This window comes from Polypterus senegalus, chromosome 1 (genome assembly GCF_016835505.1).
Source record: "Polypterus senegalus isolate Bchr_013 chromosome 1, ASM1683550v1, whole genome shotgun sequence".
NCBI lineage: Eukaryota > Metazoa > Chordata > Cladistia > Polypteriformes > Polypteridae > Polypterus > Polypterus senegalus.
In genome coordinates this window covers 280809682-280832652 of record NC_053154.1, presented here as the reverse complement: position 1 = coordinate 280832652, position 22971 = coordinate 280809682, and the positions used below count along the sequence as shown (strand labels likewise).

Here is a 22971-nt window from a genome sequence, read left to right as displayed (position 1 = left end):
AACTCCTTTCAAAAAATGCTGCAAGGATTATCACACATTTTGGAAAACATTGTAATGTGCTCTAAAAGCACTCCATGAATCACACAGTAGAGAACAGTGCTGCTGGAATTTTTAAAACCACCATAACTAGAGTTCCAAAAAACTTAAAGGGGGAGTCAGCAGCATAGTGTTGTCTCGCAGCTGCCAGAGGACTTTCAATGTCAGCCCAACCGTGCTATTTGTATAAGTTTTTCTCTAAATGGAACCAATTATACATTACAAACCACAGGGTATGCACCCTTGCTGGCCTCAACAACATGTCTTCCAGCAGCAACCCAAGCGTTTTTTCTAGATGATCGCCCATCCAAGTATTGGCCAGGCTCAGACATACTTAGCTTCACGTGGGCAGCCTGTTTTGAAATGCAAGTGGTATGGCTGCTGTAAGCAGTTGATCTCAAAAGAATATGGAATCCCTATCCTACAGCGTCTATGGATAACTATCACTAAGTGTCATCTGCAAACAAATGAAAATTAAGGGTATTTGAATGTTTTTTTATAACTAAGTGACAACAGATACAGTACATCCATCTTCTAACCTGTTTACTCAGTTCAGGTTTATGAAGAGCCAAAGGCTTTCCTGATGCAGACCACTTAGAGACATTATCAAACAACCGAGCCTCTGAATAAAGTGATTGTCTGTTTTAATAATTGTAGCACTTTAATATAGATGCAAAATAGGGAAAATTTCCTGCTTTAGAGCATTACAGTATCATTCTTGTACTATACCAAGAGAAAAATCAAGTCTAAATAATTTCAAATATATCTTAATGGGAGTGTCACGCTCTCTCCTTTATGTGGTTTATTGCACCTTTGCCTTGCCTTTGGACACACTGCCTTGTCTTATTTCCAGTTTCCTGGTGATTGTGCACATTTCATATTTCCTTCAGCCTAACTGTGCTGATGTTTGCTCAGGCTTTTTGCTATGAAGTGTCACTTCTTGTGTGCTACCTGTTGTTCTTTTCAAGTTGTTTTAGCTTTATTTTTTAGCCTTTATTTGAGATCGCTCATTATTTGACCCTTTGCATGTTTCTTGAAAAAGACCCAGCTTGTTTCTTTTGGTCATATCTATTTGATCAGTATATTAAATACAGCCCAGACGTAATACAGTATGTCTCCTTTCAGCATTCATCTTACTTTGCCTTATTAATATTTTCATCCCTAAAACAACCAAGGGCTTTATCTTTTCAAATTAGTCATGCAGATGAAGAAATTTGTGTGACTGCTGATCTCCACTTATTCTAGTGCAGTAGTGTTTTTAACCGAGGACCACCTTACCAAAGCCAAAGATACTGTGGATCATCTCTAGCCAATAGGTACTTCTTAGTGTAAATTCTGTGATAGTACATTTATTGTACTATGTGCACACATGTGAAAAATAGTCACATTCAAATCCAACAATCCTGGATTTACATTTCCAACTCTCAGATTTCAGCATTTATCCATAAAACACCTAAAACTTGAAGACAGCATAACAGCAGGGATACCAACAGCACTGATATACTAGATGCATTGTGTATTTGACTGGTCACACTCTACTGAGGCTACCATCAAGCTGGATTTGAAAAGAGTACTAAGAAGTCACTTGATACTTCTGAAATGCCTGTTTGAATTTATCTTGCAGGTGTGGATTCTCTACTCCTACGGGACACGTCCTCATTTGGTCAGCAAGACAGAGCGGGACTTCTATGGTTCAATTCTCTGGACAATGGTGGTCAACTCCTGCCAGCCCCTTGGCATCTTCTATCACATGCACTCAGCAGCCAGCCTGTTTGAAGTGTACTGCAAATCCTTAAAAAATTGATGACCAGTTTTACACCATGTCTTCCCAAGATGTACCGTTGCTATTACATGCATGTTTGTGTGCTTTACTGAGGAGAAAATACAAAAAAACAACTTAACTGTCTTGTGACATATAGCAATAAAACAAGTAACTGACAAACTAACTAATCAAATAATGTGACTACAATATAAAAGTAAAAATTTATTCATACTAGGCAACAGATTGGATACAATGTGCTATCTCCTAGTATGCCCTTTTCATTATACATTTGTGAGCTCGCTGTAATTTTATATACAGTATTACCTAAGCTGATATTTAAATCTGATCTTTAATTGAAAAAGAAAATGAAAGATACTCAGCATATTCAGTGGTTGGCACAACGGATAGCATTGTAGCCTCTCAGAACCAGCATGCCGAGCTCATATCTTGGCCCCGTCATTGCCTATTCTCCCTCTGTCTGTGGAGCCTTTTTTTTTCCATGGTTTTCCTCCCACTTCCTCAAGGAGGTGTATATTAAAGTTAGCTAGAGAGTCAAAATCATCCTTCTTGTGGACAGGCGCCTCATCTAGGGGTGCTTCCTGCCTTGTGCACAATGGTTCCATCCACTCACAACATATGGCTGGTTTAAGCAGGTTTAAGAATGTAATGTTAGGCTATGTAAATCTAAACAAATCAAGGCACAAAACTCCTAATGTTAAATTATGCATTTCTAAAATATGATATGAAGTGTGCTGATTGTCCTAGTAGAATATACCAAGGCGAGGTCCTCCAATTTTCTTCCCAAATCCCCAGAAGGTATGTATTGAGCCCCTAGGGAGTGTGTGCATGAGGGAGGCCTGTGATGGACTGGCACTCTGATCAGATAGACTCCGGCCCCTCGACACCCCACTGTGAGAATATTACAGAATTTTTTGTGCTATGACATATTTAAGTACAGGCAATATCAAACGTATTTGCCAGTTATAAGTATAAAAAGTGACATAGGGTCACAACCATTCATTATATTTAATGGTAAAGCTTTTGTGCCCTGATATGAACAGCCAAAACAAATTAATAAAAAAGGACCCTCCATCATTTCAAGTTACAAGTTAGCAGAATACCTCCTGCTAGAACTGATGAAAAATAATGGAGGAGAAATTAGACTGAAACAAACAAAAATAACTAATTACTGTAGATACTAAATTTCTTTGAAGCACCTGTAATAAACAGTCAGTAGGTAGGAAGAAATATTTATAAGCAGTGTCAAACAAAATTCATATGAATTGCAACCTTAATAAACAGTTATTTTTATAGCTAATGTGAATTTTCTCTATTCTGTGAAAGACAAGCACTCAAGTGATAAATACACACCATTTCCTGCTGGTAATGTCTCACCTGAGTGTGTTTTAAGGATGTAATTATGACAATGGACTTATACTGGACAAACACGCAAGTGGCAAATACCATTTTAGACTGGATCATTCCATACTTGAGATTATTTTAAATATGTGATTCTGACCATAGACTCTTCAGAGTTTAGTTGCTAAAAATTAGCATATAGCTTGAAACCTTGATAATGAGAACTAAATACTTGACGTGTTCAAGATACTCTGACAGAACTGACAGAATTCTTTAAATAAAATGAATACAATTAACTTGGCTAATGTGCTTTTTCAACTTTCATTATCAATTTTACAGATTTTTGTCAATCTACAAAATGCATAGACTGCCTGACGCACAAAGACCCCTGATAGTCACATCAGAAAAGCAAGTGTTAACTGAGATTCAGAGACACGTCTTCTTGTGGTCAGCTCCAGGTGCTCAACTTAAACAGGAGACAGGAGGTGACACAAGGAATGTGCAGCAAGCATTCACATTCACAAAAGGAATTTGCAGATGACTGGCATATCATCAGCTCCGACTTCCTCTCTGGATCCTTAGAATGTAAATCCCTATATGATGTTAATATCACAGAGTTTGATTTACTGAACAAGGTATCCGCCTGTGATTCACTGCCTAACCCTAAATGAGTTGCTTAATCTGATAAACTGTACACAACTGTACATTTATAGCACCTTGACATATGCTGTTCAACCTCGGAAAGAGTTCACTGATCCATAAAAGGGGTATTGTTTTTACTACTAATACTGCTGCCCATCATATCTCTTTGGCATGTAGGGCAGCAACGAAAAATGTTCCACTCCTGTCTGTCTTTTTCAGCTTCTCGATGGTGCCCCCTACCATGGCTAAAGGTTTTCAGTTCCGACTCCACAGTATTCCTGGGCTATCCTCTCTTGTGTTTCTATTTAGAAGACCAATGCAAGGAAGTTTTGGTGATGGAGCTGCAGATCTATAATGGAGATGATTCATGGCCAGAAAATGTGTAGGGTGTTACTAGATGGAATTTACTGAGCATTCTGATGTCCCTTTTAACAACCCTATAATGTATTTCCTAATCAAAGGCTGTGCTTCATAGATCATGGAGAGCTGCATGCCATGAACTGAATCAATCATTTAAATGTTCTTTCTTCTGTTTTTAATCTAGATTTTATGTTAAAATAACTTCACAAGGCAACAAAATTATTTTTGGTAATCATCATAGACTACAACACAATATTCTCAATCAGTATTTCAAGCTGATTTCAGATCAACTTTAAGTCTTTTCCAGTCATTTCGACGTTTGAGTAATGTTGGTTTACAGTTGTGGTGGATGCCTGGAAGAACCGGAAGGGGGACAATACCTCCCCTGCGCCACAAGATCAGAGCTTAGAAGCTCATCCCTGTTGGGAACCGTGGCCACCGGGGTGCCCTGAGGATTATGGAGCCCTGGACTGCAGCACTTCCACCACAACCGGAAGTGCTGTCGGAAGAGATTCCAGGCAGACCCGGAGTGCTTCTGGGTGCTCATGCGGCACAGGAAGTGCCATCAGAAGATCATCAGGAAGCACCTGGAGCACATCCAGGGCAGTACAAAAGGGGCTGCCTCACTCCATCAGAGGTGCCGTGGAGGAAGAAGACAGAGCTTGTGAGAGGAGGAGTGAGGGCGATAGACTTGGAGAAAAGAGAAGAAGAGACTGTGAGCATTTGGGTTCTTAAGACATTGTGTGGTGATGTTAAAGAAACAAAAGAAATTAAACGTGTGTGTTTTGGAAATTTGGTATCTGTCTGTCTGTGTACGGAGGGCTGTTCTTCCACACAGTGTACTTGCATGTAGTTTTTACTAAAATGTAAACACCAATGAAGTAAATGTTTCAATATCTTCAGTGCAAAGTCAAATACGCACACACTGTAGCATAGATATAATGAAGAATGTCGGTCAGCTACCACTGTTTCTTCAAAAATGCTTAGAGTAGGATTTTCTTGAGCACAATGGGTCTGGATTGTTGGAGTGCAGCATCCAGCAGTAGTCGGCCATCATACTCTCATTCCAGACACCTTGACCTGGTGAAATGTTCTTATTGTTTGTCACTCACCATACCGAGATTTTCAGGAATAAAACTGTAGATGTGTGCGCAAGAAGTGCATTTTCAGTGACAAACGACAGCCCAGTTTTCTGGTGTGAATCAGGCAGATTCTGGACTCCTTCCTTGTATGCAGGAGAAACTTACTGTATGGCTACTCAGAACGTTTTCACAGAGCCACGTCATTGCCTCCCAAACTTCTAGCTTGGCTGCTGAGAGAGATTGTTTAAAACTATCTGCGGACCTATAAAAATCCCTTCATACAGATGACGTGTGGAGCCCAAGATTTATCCTGCTCACCAAGTATACAGCTGAAGTACAATTTGTGTATCTTTTTAAGATCTGCGGTAATTGGGCGATGTTGGGCTTTCACCGTGAATGAACCACACACATAACAGAAACTCTCTGGATGATTAATACAATTTCTAGGCATGTTAAAAACTGAAATCAATCGCAGTAAAAGGCGTCTGTAACATAAAAATACAGACAACTGTCATTACATCTTGTAAATACCCTTAGGGTCATAATAACAAACATCACGCAATATATAATTAGCTTCATATCAAAAACTAGACGTGCTAGAGAAAAACTAAACACAGAATTCAAATCAGCATGAAAAACACTACAAAACCAACATCAGATTATCTCTGATGAAAATTACCTGTTGACCTGTGTTTCTGAATAAATGAGCGTTTTTCTAAATGTAAATACAAATTTGAGTTGTTGTATGGTACAAGTTGAATTCATTTGTGTCTAATAAAAATGATTGAAAGAGCAGAGGTAAGTGTTTAATAGTGAACAAAAAATAATGTGCATGACTTCCATGCCTTTTGACGTTATACTTCAATTTTAATTAATTAGGGAAGGTGTTCATTTACAGACCAAAACAAACAAATCAATAATTTAACTTCAGCTGACAACATGAACCTGAAGCCACATGCTCCAGAACCGGATGTTCTTATCCCTGCTGTTTTAAATATGGACTTGTGATCCAAAGGCTGGACCGGTAGAACACAGCAGGCACTCACACATGAACAGCACACTAAAGGGACTCATCAGTTGTAGATTCTACTGGTATCTTTAGACAAATTTTAGGATTGACTAAGTCATTTACAAAAAAAAAAAAAGTCAAATCCAGTATTTGCATCTTTTGCTTTCAAGAGGATTAGGTTTTACACATCACTGAGAATGCACATCTCTAGTGATAACGCGGGGATTGGGGATTAGGAATTAGGGCTGGAGCTTGTATTCGATTTGGTGATACTAATGACAGTCTTATGCACTTTGAAGAACCTAATTTAATTTGATATACTCAAAAACATTAATTAATTATTCCATCATTATAGTCTCAAACATTTTTTATTTTACTTTGTACCTCTTAACTGTGAACACAACAAAAGTTGCTTTGCAAACAAGACTACTTTTCAAAACAGGCCTGCTTATTTTGTTGGTGATGTGCTTTACAATTAAAACACAATGAAAAATATTGTACATGTTCAGTGCAGATCCCATGCGCCCAGTATCATTTAGGGCGTTGCCATATCCATTCACAAAAGAATTTATTCTTTTACTTAGCCACACAGCCTGAGAAGAGCATTCATGTTTATTTAGTAACAAAAATACTAAGGGGGAAACCATCCATGTGAACTTTATTTGGACTGAACGTTCAAACTATCATCTGAAAAACAACTATTTATTGCTTTTACAAATCATGCTTGTCATCGATGCATATTTCTACTTTTCTTCTTATTTATTTCCATCATTCTATTTTAATCGTATGTGTTGCCTTTCACTGAGCACATTGAAATGTGATGTATCAAATTTTTAAATTGCCAAAAACTTCTAGTTTTCTGGAACATTTGTATTTTCTTACGGGAGAGGAATGAAAGACGATAGGGATGTCATTGATGGACTATATCCACAAAAAAAAGACAAAAATCGATACATCCGTTCGTTTGTTTATTCTTAATGCAATGTGCCATTACTGGGAAGTCGGGCTTTTCCGCCGGTACTGAACACAAGGTAGGACTCGGTAAAGGTTCGACTGTAAACAGTCCGTAACCTAATAAACATGGTGCCTAATAAAATAGCAAAATATCGTCGAAGTTTTCTTCCCACGTACCAACGATGAGCGGCACTAATCGTTCCTTGAATGAGTGAGCGGGACCGTGATGTCCTGCAATACGGCTAAGGAGGCCTTCGGTTCTACAAGACGCTTAACTAGATTATGCAGGTTTGAAAGGAAAGGTATTTTTTAATATAGTAAAATATTTCTTGAGCTCAATAAATGTTCGTTATTTTCACGTTTTGTTTCCTTACTCCTCTTAAATTCTGCACAGGTGTCCGTCTGTCGTGCTTTTTCGTAAATAGAAAGCACTGTCAAGAACGTCTCACTCACCTGACCCTTCATGGCACTTGGCCCCTTTATCTGGGTAAAATGATTAAGACTCACCGAAGCTTTAGTGACAACCTGCATAACTTGTGATGGACATATATGCGAGCCAATCAGATTGGCTCACAGGTCACGGCCGATGGGAACGGTCCAATGAGACAAAGGAAGGAAGGCGGTCTTAGTGTGAAGAGCCGGGGTGCCTTCTCAGGTGATGTTGTTTGATACGACTGGGGAGAGAGAGGTCAGTAATGTTTTTCAGCAAAACATTCAGGAGATAAAAAAATATAACAACGCAATAAACATAAAGTCAGAGAGAGATATACCGCGAAATGCACTGGCGCCGACATGAACACGCGGTTTACGTGCAGCGTCGCAGGTGCATTTCACGTCCTCTTAAACTTGATACACGGGACACCTGTCCTTGTTTGCAGTTAGATACGTGTCAACGCAGAATTATACACAGCGTTCGTGAGGCGACTCTTTCGTTATCCATCAACTTGCATGCCGTCCTTTTAAGTAGTTCGTTCCGTGACGTATATTCTGTGTCTTAGGTAAGACCGTTACGTCGTCTTGGAGAGGATCGTGTGGCTTCTTAAGAAAGGGTTGCCGTGCATATAAAATCATCGTTTTACTTTAGTTATTTATTTTGGTGAGGTAGCTACCGAACTTCTCAAATAACCGTATATTTAGTTTGAAAACTGTCATATTAGGTGGATGACCATAATGGTGCCCGTTTCTCGGAGGGTCTTCATTTCGGGGACTTTATTATTCAGTGTGTCTAAATGTATTTATTATTCTTGTTTTGACGATTACTTTACAATTTTCTGCACTCAGTTTTTAATTTAAATTATAAAATGCTGCAGCTCTTTTTGAACGGACTTTTGTCTAAACAGCATTCGTTTTGATGATCATGGAGTCGATCGCATAGAATGTGGTAGTCCTGTTTGTTTATGTATTTATTACACTGATCTCCTTATAGTCGTTTGTCAGATGTATCAGCTTATCACCAATTTTTCACATTTTCATCGGTTTTCAGAGAGGAGTAGATTCAACAGTTTAGTGTAGCTTTTTAAACTTAATTAAAGAGTTGTTGGCCAAATTCCAAGCAGACGCCTAGGAAAAGATGATTAAATGTATTATTTTGATCAGTTAAAAGACGTTGGCTCTATGGCCACAGCTCACCTATCTGGAAGCAAGGGTGGGGAAAGGGGGTTGCCGAGGGTGCTGCTGCAGCCCCTTTTTGTTGGCATAATAACGGAGCTAACATAATTGCTATATATATACACTTCCACACTGGCCGATCGCGTCGTCTTGAACCTCAGTGCTGAAATTTCGTCCACTCGTCGTACGCGCGCCTTCTTCCCGACTTTACCAGGCCTGCAGTGAATGAGGGCTGTCAGAACATGAAAGAAAGTAGTTTGTCGTGACAGCGCTTCAGAAATGACCTGAGACATCTTTATATTGTAGATTCCAGTTGTAGTCATAGTGAAGCACACGAAGGCGATGATTTGCTCAAACTCTGACGCATCACTTGTGCAATGCCCGGTTCGTAGGTATTCACTGCTTGGGAACCGCAGGACTTGACCATATTCATTCCTGGTCTAACACGCCATTTTTTGGAAGATTCGAGTTGGAAGGTAAGCTCCATGTGTTTTTTTTTATTAAATAACTAGTAGTCTAATAAATATGATTTTTTCACTATGTTATCACAATATCGCGTTTTTCAATTACTTCTTGTATGTACGCCCTTGTTGGTGGGCGGAGTTAGTTAGGGTCTTCTGGGCTTCCTTGTACCCTGGTCCCTGTATGGGTCGCGCTGGCAGTGAGGGGCACACAATGAAAGCAAAATCCAGGCTGCTCATAAGGTCAAATCTCATAAGGAGTCGCGGGTTTCTTTGCACTCAGCCTAAGGGTGTATCTCAATAAATTAGAATATCATGGAAAAGTTAATTTATGGGGCGGCATGGTGGTGCAGTGGATAGCGCTGCTGCCTCGCAGTTAGGAGACCCGGGTTTGCTTCCGGGGTCTTCCCTGCGTGGAGTTTGCATGTTCTCCCCGTGTCTGTGTGGGTTTCCTCCCACAGTCCGAAGACGTGCAGATTAGGTGGATTGGCAATTCTAAATTGTCCCTAGTGTGTGCTTGGTTTCTGTGTGTGTGTGCGTGTGTTCTTTCTTAAAGAAAGGCATGACGAAACTGCTTAAAGGGGTAAGTAAAAAAACTGGGCAAATTAGAATGATGAAAAGAAGGAATATTGATATAAATTGGGAAACCAAAAATCATAGCAGATTTATGAAGTTTTGGTCTGCGGTGGTCTGGTGCCCTGCCTGGGGTTTGTTTCCTGCCTTGTGCCCTGTGTTGGCTGGGATTGGCTCCAGCAGACCCCGTGACCCTGTGGTTAGGATGTAGCGGGTTGGATAATAGATGGAAGTTAATTTATTTCAGTAATTCAATTCAAAAAGTGTAACTCATATACAGAGTCATTACACACATATTTCAAGCGTTTATTTCTTTTCATTTTGCTGATACAGGTAATGAAAACTCAAAATTCAGTATCTCAGAAAAGACCAATGAAAAAAATGCTTTTTAATACAGAAATGTTGGCCTACTGAAAAGCATGTTCATATACGTACTCAATACTTGGTCGGGGCTCCATTTGCAAACATTACTGCATCAATGTGGTGTGGCATGGAGGCGATCACTCTGTGGTACTGCTGAGGTGTTATGGAAGCCCAGGATGCTTTGATAACGGCCTTCAGCTCATCTGCATTGTTGGGTCTGGTGTCTCTCATCTTCCTCTTGACAACACCCCATAGATCCTCTATGAGGTTTAGGTCAGGCAAGTTTTCTGGCCAATCAAGCACAGTGATACCACGGTCATTAAACCAGGTATTGGTACTTTTGGCAGATTGTCAGCAGAAGGAAACATGAAGTACTCTAAAATTTGCTGGTAGATGACTGCGCTGACTTTGGACTTGATAAAACACAGTGGACCAACACCAGCAGATGACATCATCACTGACTGTGGAAACTTCACACTGGACCTCAAGCAACTTTGATTCTGTGCCTCTTCACTCTTCCTCCAGACTCTGGGACTTTGATTTCCAAGTGAAATGCAAAATTTACTTTCATCTGCAAAGATTATTTTGGACCACTGACCAACAGTCCAGTCTGTGTTCTCTTTGGAAAGGTAAGATGCTTCTGATATTGTCTCTGGTTCAGAAGTGGCTTGACACAAGGAATGCGACAGTTGTAGCCCATGTCCTAAATACATCTGTGTGTGGTGGCTCTTGAAGCATGGACTCCAGCCACAGTCCACTCCTTGTGAATCTCCCCCAAAATTCTTGACTGGGCAGTGCTTCACAGTCCTCTCAAGGCTGCAGTTATCCCTTTTTTCTGCCACATTTGTTCCTTCCACTCAACTTTCAAATAATATGCTTGGATAGAGCACTCTGTGAACAGCCAGCTTTGTGTGGCCTACTGAACCAGACTGAGACTGAGTGGAGTGTGACACCATGAGTCTACAATATTGAACTTTTTCACAATATTCTAAATTTCTGAGATACTGAATTATGGGTTTTCATTAGCTGTAAGCCATAATCAGCAAAATGAAAAGAAATAAACACTTGAAATATATTGCTCTGTGTGTAGTGAATCTGTATAATAAATGAGTTTCACTTTTTGAATTGAATTACTGAAATAAATGAACTTTTCTATGATATTCTAATTTATTGAGATGCAACTGTATATTATTCAGTGTGGAAGCTCTTAACTGCACTATGAAAAAAAATGATGGGGTAAAATCTATACCATACATATGAGATAAGGGCTATCCCATAATTTTTTTTAATTGTGTGGTTCAGAATTTCCGCAATTTAGATTGGGAGAACTGGTCAACAATACTACCATTTAAAATGTCTAATGGAGAACTGAAAAAGTCTGAGTTCACGCCTCATGCCAGTTACTTCCTCTTGAGCTTTGACGCAGTGATGGAGAGATTCCCTAAGGTCTACATACCTAAGCAGAATATTGTTGTTGAAAGTCATTTGGCAATGAAAGGATAGAAATATTATATAATGACAGAGCTGGCACTATGGCACTTTACTCAGCTGAACAACAGGTAAAGGTTATTGGAGGTTTGACAGCAGAGCATGCTAATTGGCAAAAACGTAAGCCTTCTGTGTTTGTGTTTTAATGTATTTCAGTGTTTTAAATTAAGTTCATTGAATGGTGGTCACTGATGCAGTAGGGCTAGACATGAAAACCTATTCTTCATTAAATGTCCAGTATGTAGGTCTGTGTGGATTATGTATGCATACTGTACTCTTTGTAGTCGACAGCACCCTTAACTGTTCCTGCAGCCCTGCTTAGAAGATCAGTATAGAAAAGAGCCAAGCAAAACGACACCTTTTATTGGCTAACTAAAAAGATTACAATATGCAAGCTTTCGAGGCAACTCAGGCCCCTTCTTCAGGCAGGATGTAATCAAAGCTTGCATATTGTAATCTTTTTAGTTAGCCAATAAAAGGGGTCATTTTGCTTGGCTTTTCTCTACATTCATAATGGCTAACACAGTACAACACCCTAGTACTAAAGATCAATATAGTAAAGTAAAAATGTAACTTTTTTCTGAACATATATATTGTGTTACTGTATTGCTAAAGTTACAGTCAGTCTCTGAGTTTGGCATTGTATTCTTCCACAAAATGTCTTGTGGTAGTGCTCTTTGTACAGTAATGCATAAAAAAATCTTGTATTCATATAGTATATTCCTCCATTTTCTGAACCCACCTAGTTCAGGGGTCCTCAATCCCAGTCCTGGAGAGCCGCAGTGGCTGCAGGGTTTTGTTCTGACCTGGTTGCTTAATTAGAAAGCAATTCTTGCCAATAAAGCACTAACAAGCTATGAAATTAAATTAACTCTGCTATGTCAGGTCATTCTCATATCCTAGATTTTCTTTCCCTTTCTATCATGCAAATGATTTGAAGGCTAAAATGGACGAGTGATTCTCAGTCCTTCACTTTTTTCTCTTCATTTTTCTTCCAAGTATTTAATTAAACTCAATAGTGCAGATAAATACACACAGGTGTAAATGTAAATAAGCTAAATGGAGAAATGCTGCTCTCTCTTGTCATTTGCATGTTATTGATAATAAGGAGCAATTAAAATAGCTGTTTAAGACAAAATTAAGCAATAAGGGCTCAAAATCACTAAAGTGAAGCAGAAGTGTTACTTTAGCAATAAGTGCTTTTTATTAAGCAACTGGGTTGGAGCAAAATCCTGCAGCCACTGCGGCTCTCCGGGACCGTGATTGAGGACCCCTGGCCTAGTTCATTTACTGTAGGTATGTCTGGGTGACAGAAACCTGTACTTTATACAGAATAAAAAAAAATCAAATAATTCTACACAATGACTAGAAGTGTTCTGTTGCAGTTGTCAGGGCTGCTGCCTCCCGGACAGCTCCAGGATACTTGCTTGAATCCTGGGCCTGGTCACTTTCATTGTGGAGTCTTCACATCCTTCCAGTGTCAGGTTTGCGTCCCACATGGCCAAGATGTGCAGGTTATTGTATAAACCGAAGTGGTGGTGTTGTGTGCCTTTAGTGTTTTCTGCAGTGGACTGGCATCCTTTCCAGGGATGCTTCCTACTTTGTGTCTTATGGTGCACCCTGTATCCCGTAAGTGCTGTAGGTTTGTTTGAAATGGATGGATTTACTCCTGCTATACATAATAATAAATAATAGAAGCATGAGAAATATAGATATTATTGAATGTACAAATGCTCTGTAATAGGTCTCAGTATTCTCATGAACAGAGTAATTGTTAAGTAAAGTGTGCTGTTTCTAGAATCTTTCTACAATGAACATCATCCCAAAGCTGTTTACAGGTACAGTACAGAACAAATGATTTCAAACTGTATTAATAAATTGGATCATAGGCAGGCTAGGAAGCTAACTCTTGGTCACACATCGAGTCAGTGGTGGGGTCTAACCAACAACCTTATGCTTTACATGCCAACACTTTAGTTGTCTGGCCCTTCTGCCTGGCAGTGCTCAAATAAGGGGCTCTATTCTATATGAGACCTAATGGTTATAGTAATTTTCTTTATTTAATGCGGACAACAATAACATTTTTTTCCTGCTTCTAAATTTTAGGGATATGCTACTCCATGAGTAAATCTGATATGGCAGCTGTCAATAATAAAATGGCACTTCTCGGCAATGATGACCTGTAAGAAAATTGAGTTACTGCTGATCAGATGTCAGCATTGCATGTGTGCTGGTGGAAGACCATTTTTGAAAACAATATTCAAGCCTTTTACTTCTTGTCACTAGACCTTCATTGAAATCTTTTTTTGAGTAATCCATCTTTGTCCTGTGCATTCAGCAACAGACATTCACCTTTTCAACTGAAGCTATCTGATGGTCATATATATATATACAGGTATATGTTAAAGTTGTGCAAATGAGTACTAGACATAAAGACAATTGCTTTGCACCACCAATGCAATCCAGAATGGAATTAGGGATTTGCTTTATTTTTGTTCTCTTTAATATAATCTAAAAGAAACCTAACAAGCAGAAGCACAAACATTCGAAATACCATCCTGTTGTGAAGACAAACAGCTAAGCACAGCTGTCTTTCATGAGCTGCTGGTGTAAGGAGTTTTGGCTATGGCTCGGCCTCCAGACTCCATCCGCCGGGACATGACTAATGGCCTCAACCCCAGCAGCCAGTCTGGAGGTACAAGCACAGCAACACGATACCTGCTGAGGAAACAGTACCGGCAGCAGAATGGGACACCAAGGGGAATCCGATCTTCTTCTCCGATGGGCAGGGTCATTCTTATTAACTCACCTGTGGAAGGTAAGTTTAAATATATTTGAAATCACATCAGTACTTCAGTCTCACTCTTACTGGTAGACATGATTGTTTCAGATCACTTTCGACTTCAACTCTGAGAAACAAGTTATTGTGGCATATATGTGCTTTCATTTATCACCTCAAATACAATGGTAAGTTTGGAAGTGACCTGAATTTCTTATTTTATATGCTGTCATTATCTATTGGTCCATATATCAACCTAAAACCCACCCCTGCATCTTAACCAAAAAGTATCTTTAATTGCAAGTAATAAAATAAAAGCATGGCATTTTTGCTATTGAACCTTGACCATATAACACAGATACTCATAAATACACAAGAATTGGGAACCTGACCTGCTGCTAGCACCTCTGTAAAGGGAGGACAAGAAATTACACATAAAATTAGTTCATCCTGGTGTTGTGATTCCTAGGACAGTGGTCAACTTTGCAGGCTTACGGCTCTTGGAAACTGGGTTCAGATTGTGACATTTTCAACATTTGTGTCATGTTTGCACATTCTCACTGTGTCTGAATGGATTTCTGTGAGTATTCCCACATCCCAAGGTAATGCAGGCTAGGATTAACTAGCAATTCTAAACTGACCCCATGTGTTTGTGTGTGATTGTGCCCAGGAAAGGACTTGGAGTCCTGTCTTACTCCTTGTGGCATAGGCTTTGACGCTGCCAATCTTGAATTGAATTAAACGGGTATGGTATTAGCTGGATAGAACTTTAATGGGTCTTATCATACTTAACAGAGATCAGAGGTTCATATTACACTGACAGAGGAAGCTACCTGAAGATGGTGGGTGGACAATTTGGAAAAGAGAGTGGTGGGCAATTTGGCCTGAAGGTCTTTTAAAAGATACAGTACTTGAATATACTGTATTTTCCCCATTTTATTTAATCTGCAAAATAAACACCAGATAAACATCCCTGATTATTATATATCTTTTTGACTCCAGTGGCTCCATGTTTTAATTGCACCTTAATTTATAATCCATGAAGAATCACTTTGTTGATGATATTGTGAGATTTCTGGAGCAGGAATTGTCACAGTTCATTTACTATCTTGTAAAATACCAATAAAAAATGTCCAAGTTTATCATACTTTCTGTATTTTGACAGTGGTACCTTTTATAGTGTAGCAACACATATTACCAAGAAAACTGTTATTTAAGCCACAGTTTATTTACTTGCATGCTTGTAAGTTTATTAACTTACTAGTTGTTGTTTTTATTTGACTTCATAACAATGAAATAGGTAAGTAAATGCTTCTGCTCCTTTCTTACGTAACCAACAATTTTAAAAACCTCAAGCCGGAGGCCCGCTGGCACTGGCATATCCAGCCCTGGTGCTGTTGTGTGCTCTGTTCAAAAGGTGTTATGGGCTCCTGTCAAGGTGTGATCTCTTTAATTATTTACATAACAAGCTCAATGAAGTGAGCACTTTCTGTCAACAATGGTACCGTATTAAATAAAGGTATTTAGAGTTAGCTATTCAGAAACAGCTGGCACTGTGGCACAGCGCTAAACACTCTGTCCTTGGAGTTCCAGAGTTCTTGGTTTATCTCTTGGTACTCTGGTTTCGCTGCCACGTCTCAAAGGTACTCGTGTTAGTTTAATTGTTGAGATTTAAACTAACCTGGCATGAGTGACTTGGTCTGTAAGTGTGTATGCTGATAAATTGGTTTATTTTTCAGGATTGGTTCCCATCATGCACCTTCATGTCCCTCGAATTGGATAGATAAATGGCTGGATGGATACATAGAGGTGAAGCGCGATGACTAGAGCTTCTGCTTATCAGTGTCCTAAGCGTTAATCCTAAACATGGTGGTTTTCTATGTGTAAATGTGGGCTTTCCTCTAGATACACCAGTTGTTCTCTCACATCTAGATGGACACACAGATCAAATTATTTAGGAACTCTGAAATACGTGCGTGTCCACAGTACCCACAATAGACTGGTGTCCAGGGTTGTTTCCCTCCTTAAGCCCAGTGCTTCCAGAATGGAACTCTAGCCCTCTGGCACCCTGCATTGGATTAAGTGGGTTTGAGAATGACATGTATGGATAGCCGTAGGACTGAATCACAACAATTAGTTGAAAGATATTTGGAAATGTGTGGTTAGAAGCAGGTGATTTAGGCAGACGTCTGGATGAGCACTTTGGAGGTCCAGTTTTACAGAAGCCAGCATTAAAGGCCAAGCTGTCTAAAACTTTTGACATTCATTTCAACAGGAGGTGACGAGAGTGATGCAATTCAGACTGTCACAGTGGACAAGAGTGCTGATGGAAGACTGGGCTTCAGCATCCGAGGCGGGTCAGAGCACGGCCTGGGCATTTTTGTCAGCAAAGTGGAAGATAACAGCAGTGCAGGTAAATGCTTGGGATTCTGATGGAAAAATCTTAACTGCATTCAGGTTTCTATAGGGAGCAAATGCATATCAATCTAAGAAGTCGTTGATTTCAAACAATGGAAAGTTGCAGTGTTTTGAATTTATGCTATGAAATTAAAATTCAAGGTTTCAGTATAGATACTTCAGTACAGTGTAGTTTGGGTTATAAACTGCAAGATTTACTGTACTTCCAAAACTATTTTTAATTACATTTTTGGTGAGGGGAATATTTGCAGAATGTTAAATAATAACTGAACAAATAAAGATTGTATCCTGATTTAGTGTTTTTCTGTGTTGACCAAGCACTGCAGGCACAGTTTTATAAAGTTGCTGTGGTGTTTACAGAATCTGAATATTGGCACTTAACTTAATTCAGACAGTTTTGTGGATTACATTCAAGTGCCTTACACAGTAGACCATGCTGTCTCTCTGCCAGTTTAATGGTCATTTTCATAGTTTCCCAAAGTAGTTTAGTTGCCCCTCAGATTTTAGAGGTATCGGAGCAGAAGATTATACAGCTAGATGCCCTTCCTGATGGCAACCTCCTTCAGTTGCCTGGCACACAAGAAGGACTGTGACTTGTATCTAATCCTGGGTCACATGAGTTAGGCCATGCTACCTGTTATATAAAATCTCTTTTGAAGTTAATCCTATTCACTTATACTGCTCCTTGTATGAAATATTTCCTTGCGATTTGTGCAACAGAAATCTACACAAATGACCCCAAGTTGTTTTGAGATGACCAGTCAGCCAGTTGTGGGGTTCCATTAACAAATAAAAAGTTTATATTATGTAGCACCATAATATATGAAGCAGTATGGTGAACAACCAAAAGACTCTTCCATCACAAGGTACTTTACAGATCCTGAATTGTATCATTCTAGGTTTACAGGGTAGTAATTGTCATGAAATTGTCACTTGTGTGTACTAATCAACATTAACTGTCCAGCCTAATAAAATCAGTAAAATTAAAGGAGAATTTTGAATGGTTTAGTTCCCTTGTGAATGACAGTTGGTGTCATACGCACTAGGTGACTTGATTGGCCTGAAGTGTGTGTGTGTGTGTGTGTGTGTGTGTGTGTGTCTTTTAGTTTGTTTTGTGATGTACTAGTGTCCATCTAGAATTTGTCCCTGCATTGAACATGATTTTTCCAGGATAGCCTGTGATACTCTGCTTGACTCTGAACTGGATAGGCAGGTTAGAATATGAATGGGCGTTTTAATCATCAGGACCTGCTTCTGGCAGTCCAGATCTCTGAACTGTAATGTAAGTTGTGCAGTGACATACTGTGTGACTATCGGTAAGTCACTTGGCTGACTGGATGCAATATGATAACTAAAGACCTGATGAAATGACAACTGGGATGAGAAGCATGTTTGTCAGAGTGGAAAATTAGTTGCAAGACTCCAAATGGGCATGCATGCCCACTGACATTGTAAACATTATGTAATTCTGTGCTGTCCAGCATAAAAGACTGATGTATTGCCATCCACATAAAACATTCTGAAAAATATTTCAGGGTATCCAGAAAAAAATATGGCTTATGCTTTTCATTGTCTATTCTTTTTATAGTCCAGCCCACCCATCCATTACTGAACTTGCTTAACTTAAATCCCATATGGACATAAGCACATGAATCTTCATGTAAATTCAATTGTTAGGTAGCTACATTAACCTCAGACAGATTATTCAAAAATCTATTTTCATATACCTGGTTGAAATTATTGTGCATAGAATAAATGAGCATATGAACGCATGAAAGCTGTACTCGGAGATTAAATCAAAACATGATGTGGTTTTTACTGTACTGCCTCCGGACAAAGTACAACATGAAATTTCAGCTTAATTTTAAGCATTAAGTTCTTCCATCCATTTTTCAACATCATGTTTTGACTTGTAGGGTAACTGGGAGCTCACTCGTATTCCAGTAGAATTAGGTATACTACATGAGCCATCCCTAGGTGGGATGTAAAGAGTGCTTTGTGCCTACTCTAGAGGTGTGATATCCAGTCTGGCTTTAATTGCTTTGAAACTCAAATGTTGTGCTACTAATGTGAGCCACTGTGAAAGCATACTGTGGAAGATAAAAGTGAAGAGACACTGCACAAAATGACTGTACCAGTTTATTATACAGCTTAACTGAGGCATTGAGTAGGGGAAAAGAGAACTAGTTTTATAAGTAGTATATTTTATAATACAAATGTAAAAGCGATTTTTAAAAACAATGTTTTGCTTCTTAATCATGTGATTTAAATGTAAATGCAAATAATCCTTTTCGGTTATTGGAAGATTCTTTGCTGTTTAAACACTGATGGTCAGGAGAGAGAAGTATCCAGAGTGGTAGTGAATTTCTTTTTAACTTTGGTTTTCACATTAAAGAGGTGCACATTGTGCTGGAGGCGCAAAGCCCCTACTCCTCTTGGTTAAAGGGGTAATTACTGTGGCAAGGGAGTGGGTGATCCACAATCAGCAGGCTGCAGGTGGCAGTGGTTGAAGTAATGATAGGCAAACTGCCATTCCTCAATGCACGTGCCGCTGCACTTGAAAAGCGTCTTGCCCCACCTGCAGCCTGTTGATTGTGAGTCACCGGCTCCCTTCCTCTCTTGTTATTCTTTTCTATTTGGAAACTTGGTGTGTATTTTGACATCAGTCTGTTCTCCTGTTGGTTATAATGTGTTTACATTTTTTTTCTGACAGTATGACTGATGCACCAGCTATTATGAAGAAAAATAAGTGTTGAGTTGAGGCCCAAATCACTAAGGCAGCCCCCTCTTATTGTGACCATTCAAAAATGCTAAATACAGCCTTCCCATTTGTAGTAGCCTGTGTTGCTTATGGATGTCTATACTGTATTTCAATTTCTTACAATTAACTAGAGCCAGGCACTTGTACTTGAGTGAGACTGATTAATTCCTAACTGTGAATCTGCACAGAAATGAAATTGTCTTATTGATTTGACTTTTTTCTTCAAGAAAAATAAGGCACTTGGGCCAGTGAAGGCAATTGGGGCAGGAGCTTCTGCCACTGTAGCCACCCCACTCTGTACATTCGTGCCTCTCTGGGTAGGGTGCTGAGAAGCCATCTGTACTCTTTGTTCACCTACAACAGTGTGGACCAAACCTGCTCCAACTCTATTATCAAACCTGCTGATGACATCTACTTTGCCTCCTGATCCCCAATGGCAAAACTTCAAGGATTTAAGTTCTAACACTGTTCTGCTACGACAGGGGTTGGCAAATTGTTTTTACCCCAAGGGCCAATAATAAAACTCGACCCACTTTTGGGGGCCTGACTGTTTGATTCATCACAACACCATTAGTGAGATGTGTGTGCTTGCTTCTCAGCTGCTAAGTGGCCAATGTCTGAAGTTAATTTGCACACAGCAATCCACAGACTAGCACGCAGATGATCATCAAAGAGGCCAGATCTCAGCCTTGATTTTGTAGTTCTCATCCATGAGATTGTCTGTTCACAGGTGTTCATTCTTCCATACATGGTAATAAAACCACATTCCATTATTTTCAGAGTAGTAAATTTGTCTCTTGAAAGTTCCTTGTAAACAGTAATCGGATCACATTCCCTGTATTTGTCTTTCAAAGCACTGTTGCTTTGCAAATCAATGAGCTCCAGTTGAAGGGAGGGTGGTGATGAATTGACAGTTATGTCAAATGGATTTTAAAAAATCCTAATGGTATCTGCAAGTTCAATAAGATCCTGAAATATCTATGCAAACTGATCCTGCAACAATCCGAAGTATGTATCTAATTTTTTTTTTTTTTTTTAAATTATGCACAGACTGGAAAATGACCCAGTTTTCACCCTCAGATATCTTCTTTTTGAACAACCACAGATGCATTTCAAATGATTTGACACTACTGTACAAGTTATATATTAGTTTTTCCTTTCCCTGTAGTCTGGAAATTAACTCATTGGTGTGCTTTGTCAGAACGGTGAGAAACGCCAACTTCCAAAGCCATTCAGAATCGGTCACCTCTTTGACAGGCTTTTCTTTTTCTGTCATGAACGTGCTATTTCAGAACATAATTAAAAAAAAATTCCTCTGCCTCTGCTCAGCTACCTCACTTCGGTATAATATGCTATGTCGCTGTAATGTGCGTTGGTTTCAGCCATCAAAGTTTGAAATTGTTGTGATTTAGTGCACATGAGCAAATTAAATTTTCAGTAGATGTGACAACCTTCTTTACGTCTTCAAGATAGAGAATTTTTTCCATAGATTGCTCGCTGATGGAAAATGCTGTGTGTACCAACTGGTTTCAGGATGCCCATTGACGTGATTATTTATTCTCCGTATTGAGCCAGTTTTTTTCCTGCCATGTTCTTTGTGCCATTGGTTGTAATGCATGTTAAGTTCCGCCATTGTAAATCAAACTGCTCAACTGTTTTACACACACAGAAATAGTTCTTCTTAAGTTACATATCCTGTCAAACTATGAAGTGTAGCTAGCTCCTCGGTATTCTTGAACAATTCATCTATGCCCTGTAAAAACTGCAGCAATTGTGCAGTGTCTTCCACCTTAGTACTTTCATCAAGGGCAGTAGAATAATTAACGACTCTCTCTTGTGTTTTGCTTCTGAGCTGCTGCAAGAGATCGTCTGCCATTTCTTCCACTCATCTGGTAACTGTTCCTGCTGACAAACTAACTGACTGGAACAAGTCCGTTTCTCTGGGCTCGCCTCCTCCACAATCTCTTGCACACACTGCTTAATAAACTTGCCTTCGGTGAAGGACTTACCTGACACAGCTAACCATCTATGCTCACCATCTTCTATAGGTACTCAGTGGAGTCCATACAGGCTGCTTAACATCTTGCTTGGTTTAGGAGGGCAGAGCAATACAGTGGTGGTGGAGATGGCACAGAATATCACTGCTCACAGCTTCTTTCAGTACAAGACCTTTAACATTCTCACCACAAGATTCGAACGGTCCCCCAGGTTATTAAGGTAGTCAAGAGCCAGCCACACACGTCACTTGTATATACAATATGATGATACAGTGCAATACATGGTATTTTATTATTTGTCTTTGTTGTAGTCATTGGCTGTTGCTGTCATTAGAAAACAATGGTAGCCAATCCACACTCATCAACATGCAAGTAACTTTTGTTAGTATGACAAGTAGAAATGTCAAGCCTGAATTAAATCTCAAACTAATGCAAAATGTGACCTGGAGCAAAATGTTTGTGATTGTGAAAAGATGGTAGAACCCACCCATTTTGATCGCAAAATACACACAGGGTCTCCCCACAGACACAATGTTGAAAGTGTTCAGAAAAATGAAATGCCTTGCCCATGCCATTGTGCAGTGGTTCAGGATCAATAATATAATGTGTTCCAGTAATGCATGGCTTGTATGAGATCTCATTTCTTTTATTTTCCCTTTTGGTAGAGAAGATTATTCCAGATTTAAAATAAATAAATAAATAAATACATACAGAGGTAAACATTAACATGTACAAAATTCTGTTGAAGAAAGAGTATGGAAGAATGGTGCGACTGGAAAGGTTCCCTGAATAAATTGCATATTCAGAAAAGCAAACAGTCTTTCTTTTTAACTTTTCTCTTTAACTCCTTGTAGAGCAGTCGGGCTTATCTGTCGGGGATAAAATCATGGAGGTGAACGGGATCAGCATGGAGAGCATCACAATGAGCAGTGCAGTCAAAGTCTTGACAGGAAATAACCGACTGCGTATGGTGGTGAGACGTGTGGGGAAAGTGCCAGGAATCAGATTTTCAAAAGAAAAGACAACATGGTAAGTACTGTAGTACCCTCTGTTAATGAGTATGGATTAATACGTGATGGTTCTTGAAATATCTTAAAATAGTCTTAAATCTGTTAAGGTTAAAATCTGTGGTAAAACCATCAATTAATTGAAGAGTGAAGTGTGTGTTTATATGTATTTTTTTACTGTGTATGTGTGTATGTATATATGTGGGTGTGTGTACAGTGCATCTGGAAAGTATTCACAGCACATCACTTTTTGCACATTTTGTTATGTTACAGCCTTATTCCAAAATGGATTAAATTCATTTTTTTCCTCAG

General features: G+C 39.3%; 2 protein-coding genes across 2 annotated transcripts in view; both read left to right on the top strand.

Annotated features, from left to right (window-relative positions):
• LOC120542825 (proton channel OTOP2-like) overlaps positions 1–3529 on the top strand; it is a 32005-nt gene extending 28476 nt beyond the window's left edge. Inside the window, exon 7 of the mRNA XM_039775510.1 lies at positions 1661–3529. Coding sequence (XP_039631444.1) covers positions 1661–1840 — 180 coding nt within the window. The 3' untranslated portion in view covers positions 1841–3529. The remainder of the gene's footprint in view (positions 1–1660) is intronic.
• A 4312-nt stretch (positions 3530–7841) lies between these two features.
• The window catches only part of LOC120542817 (PDZ domain-containing protein 7-like), a 93359-nt gene continuing 78229 nt past the window's right edge, over positions 7842–22971 (top strand). The window contains exons 1-5 of the mRNA XM_039775497.1: positions 7842–7892; positions 9119–9288; positions 13804–14515; positions 16752–16889; positions 22507–22681. Of these exons, the coding sequence (XP_039631431.1) occupies positions 14323–14515; positions 16752–16889; positions 22507–22681 (506 nt within the window). The 5' untranslated portion in view covers positions 7842–7892; positions 9119–9288; positions 13804–14322. The remainder of the gene's footprint in view (positions 7893–9118; positions 9289–13803; positions 14516–16751; positions 16890–22506; positions 22682–22971) is intronic.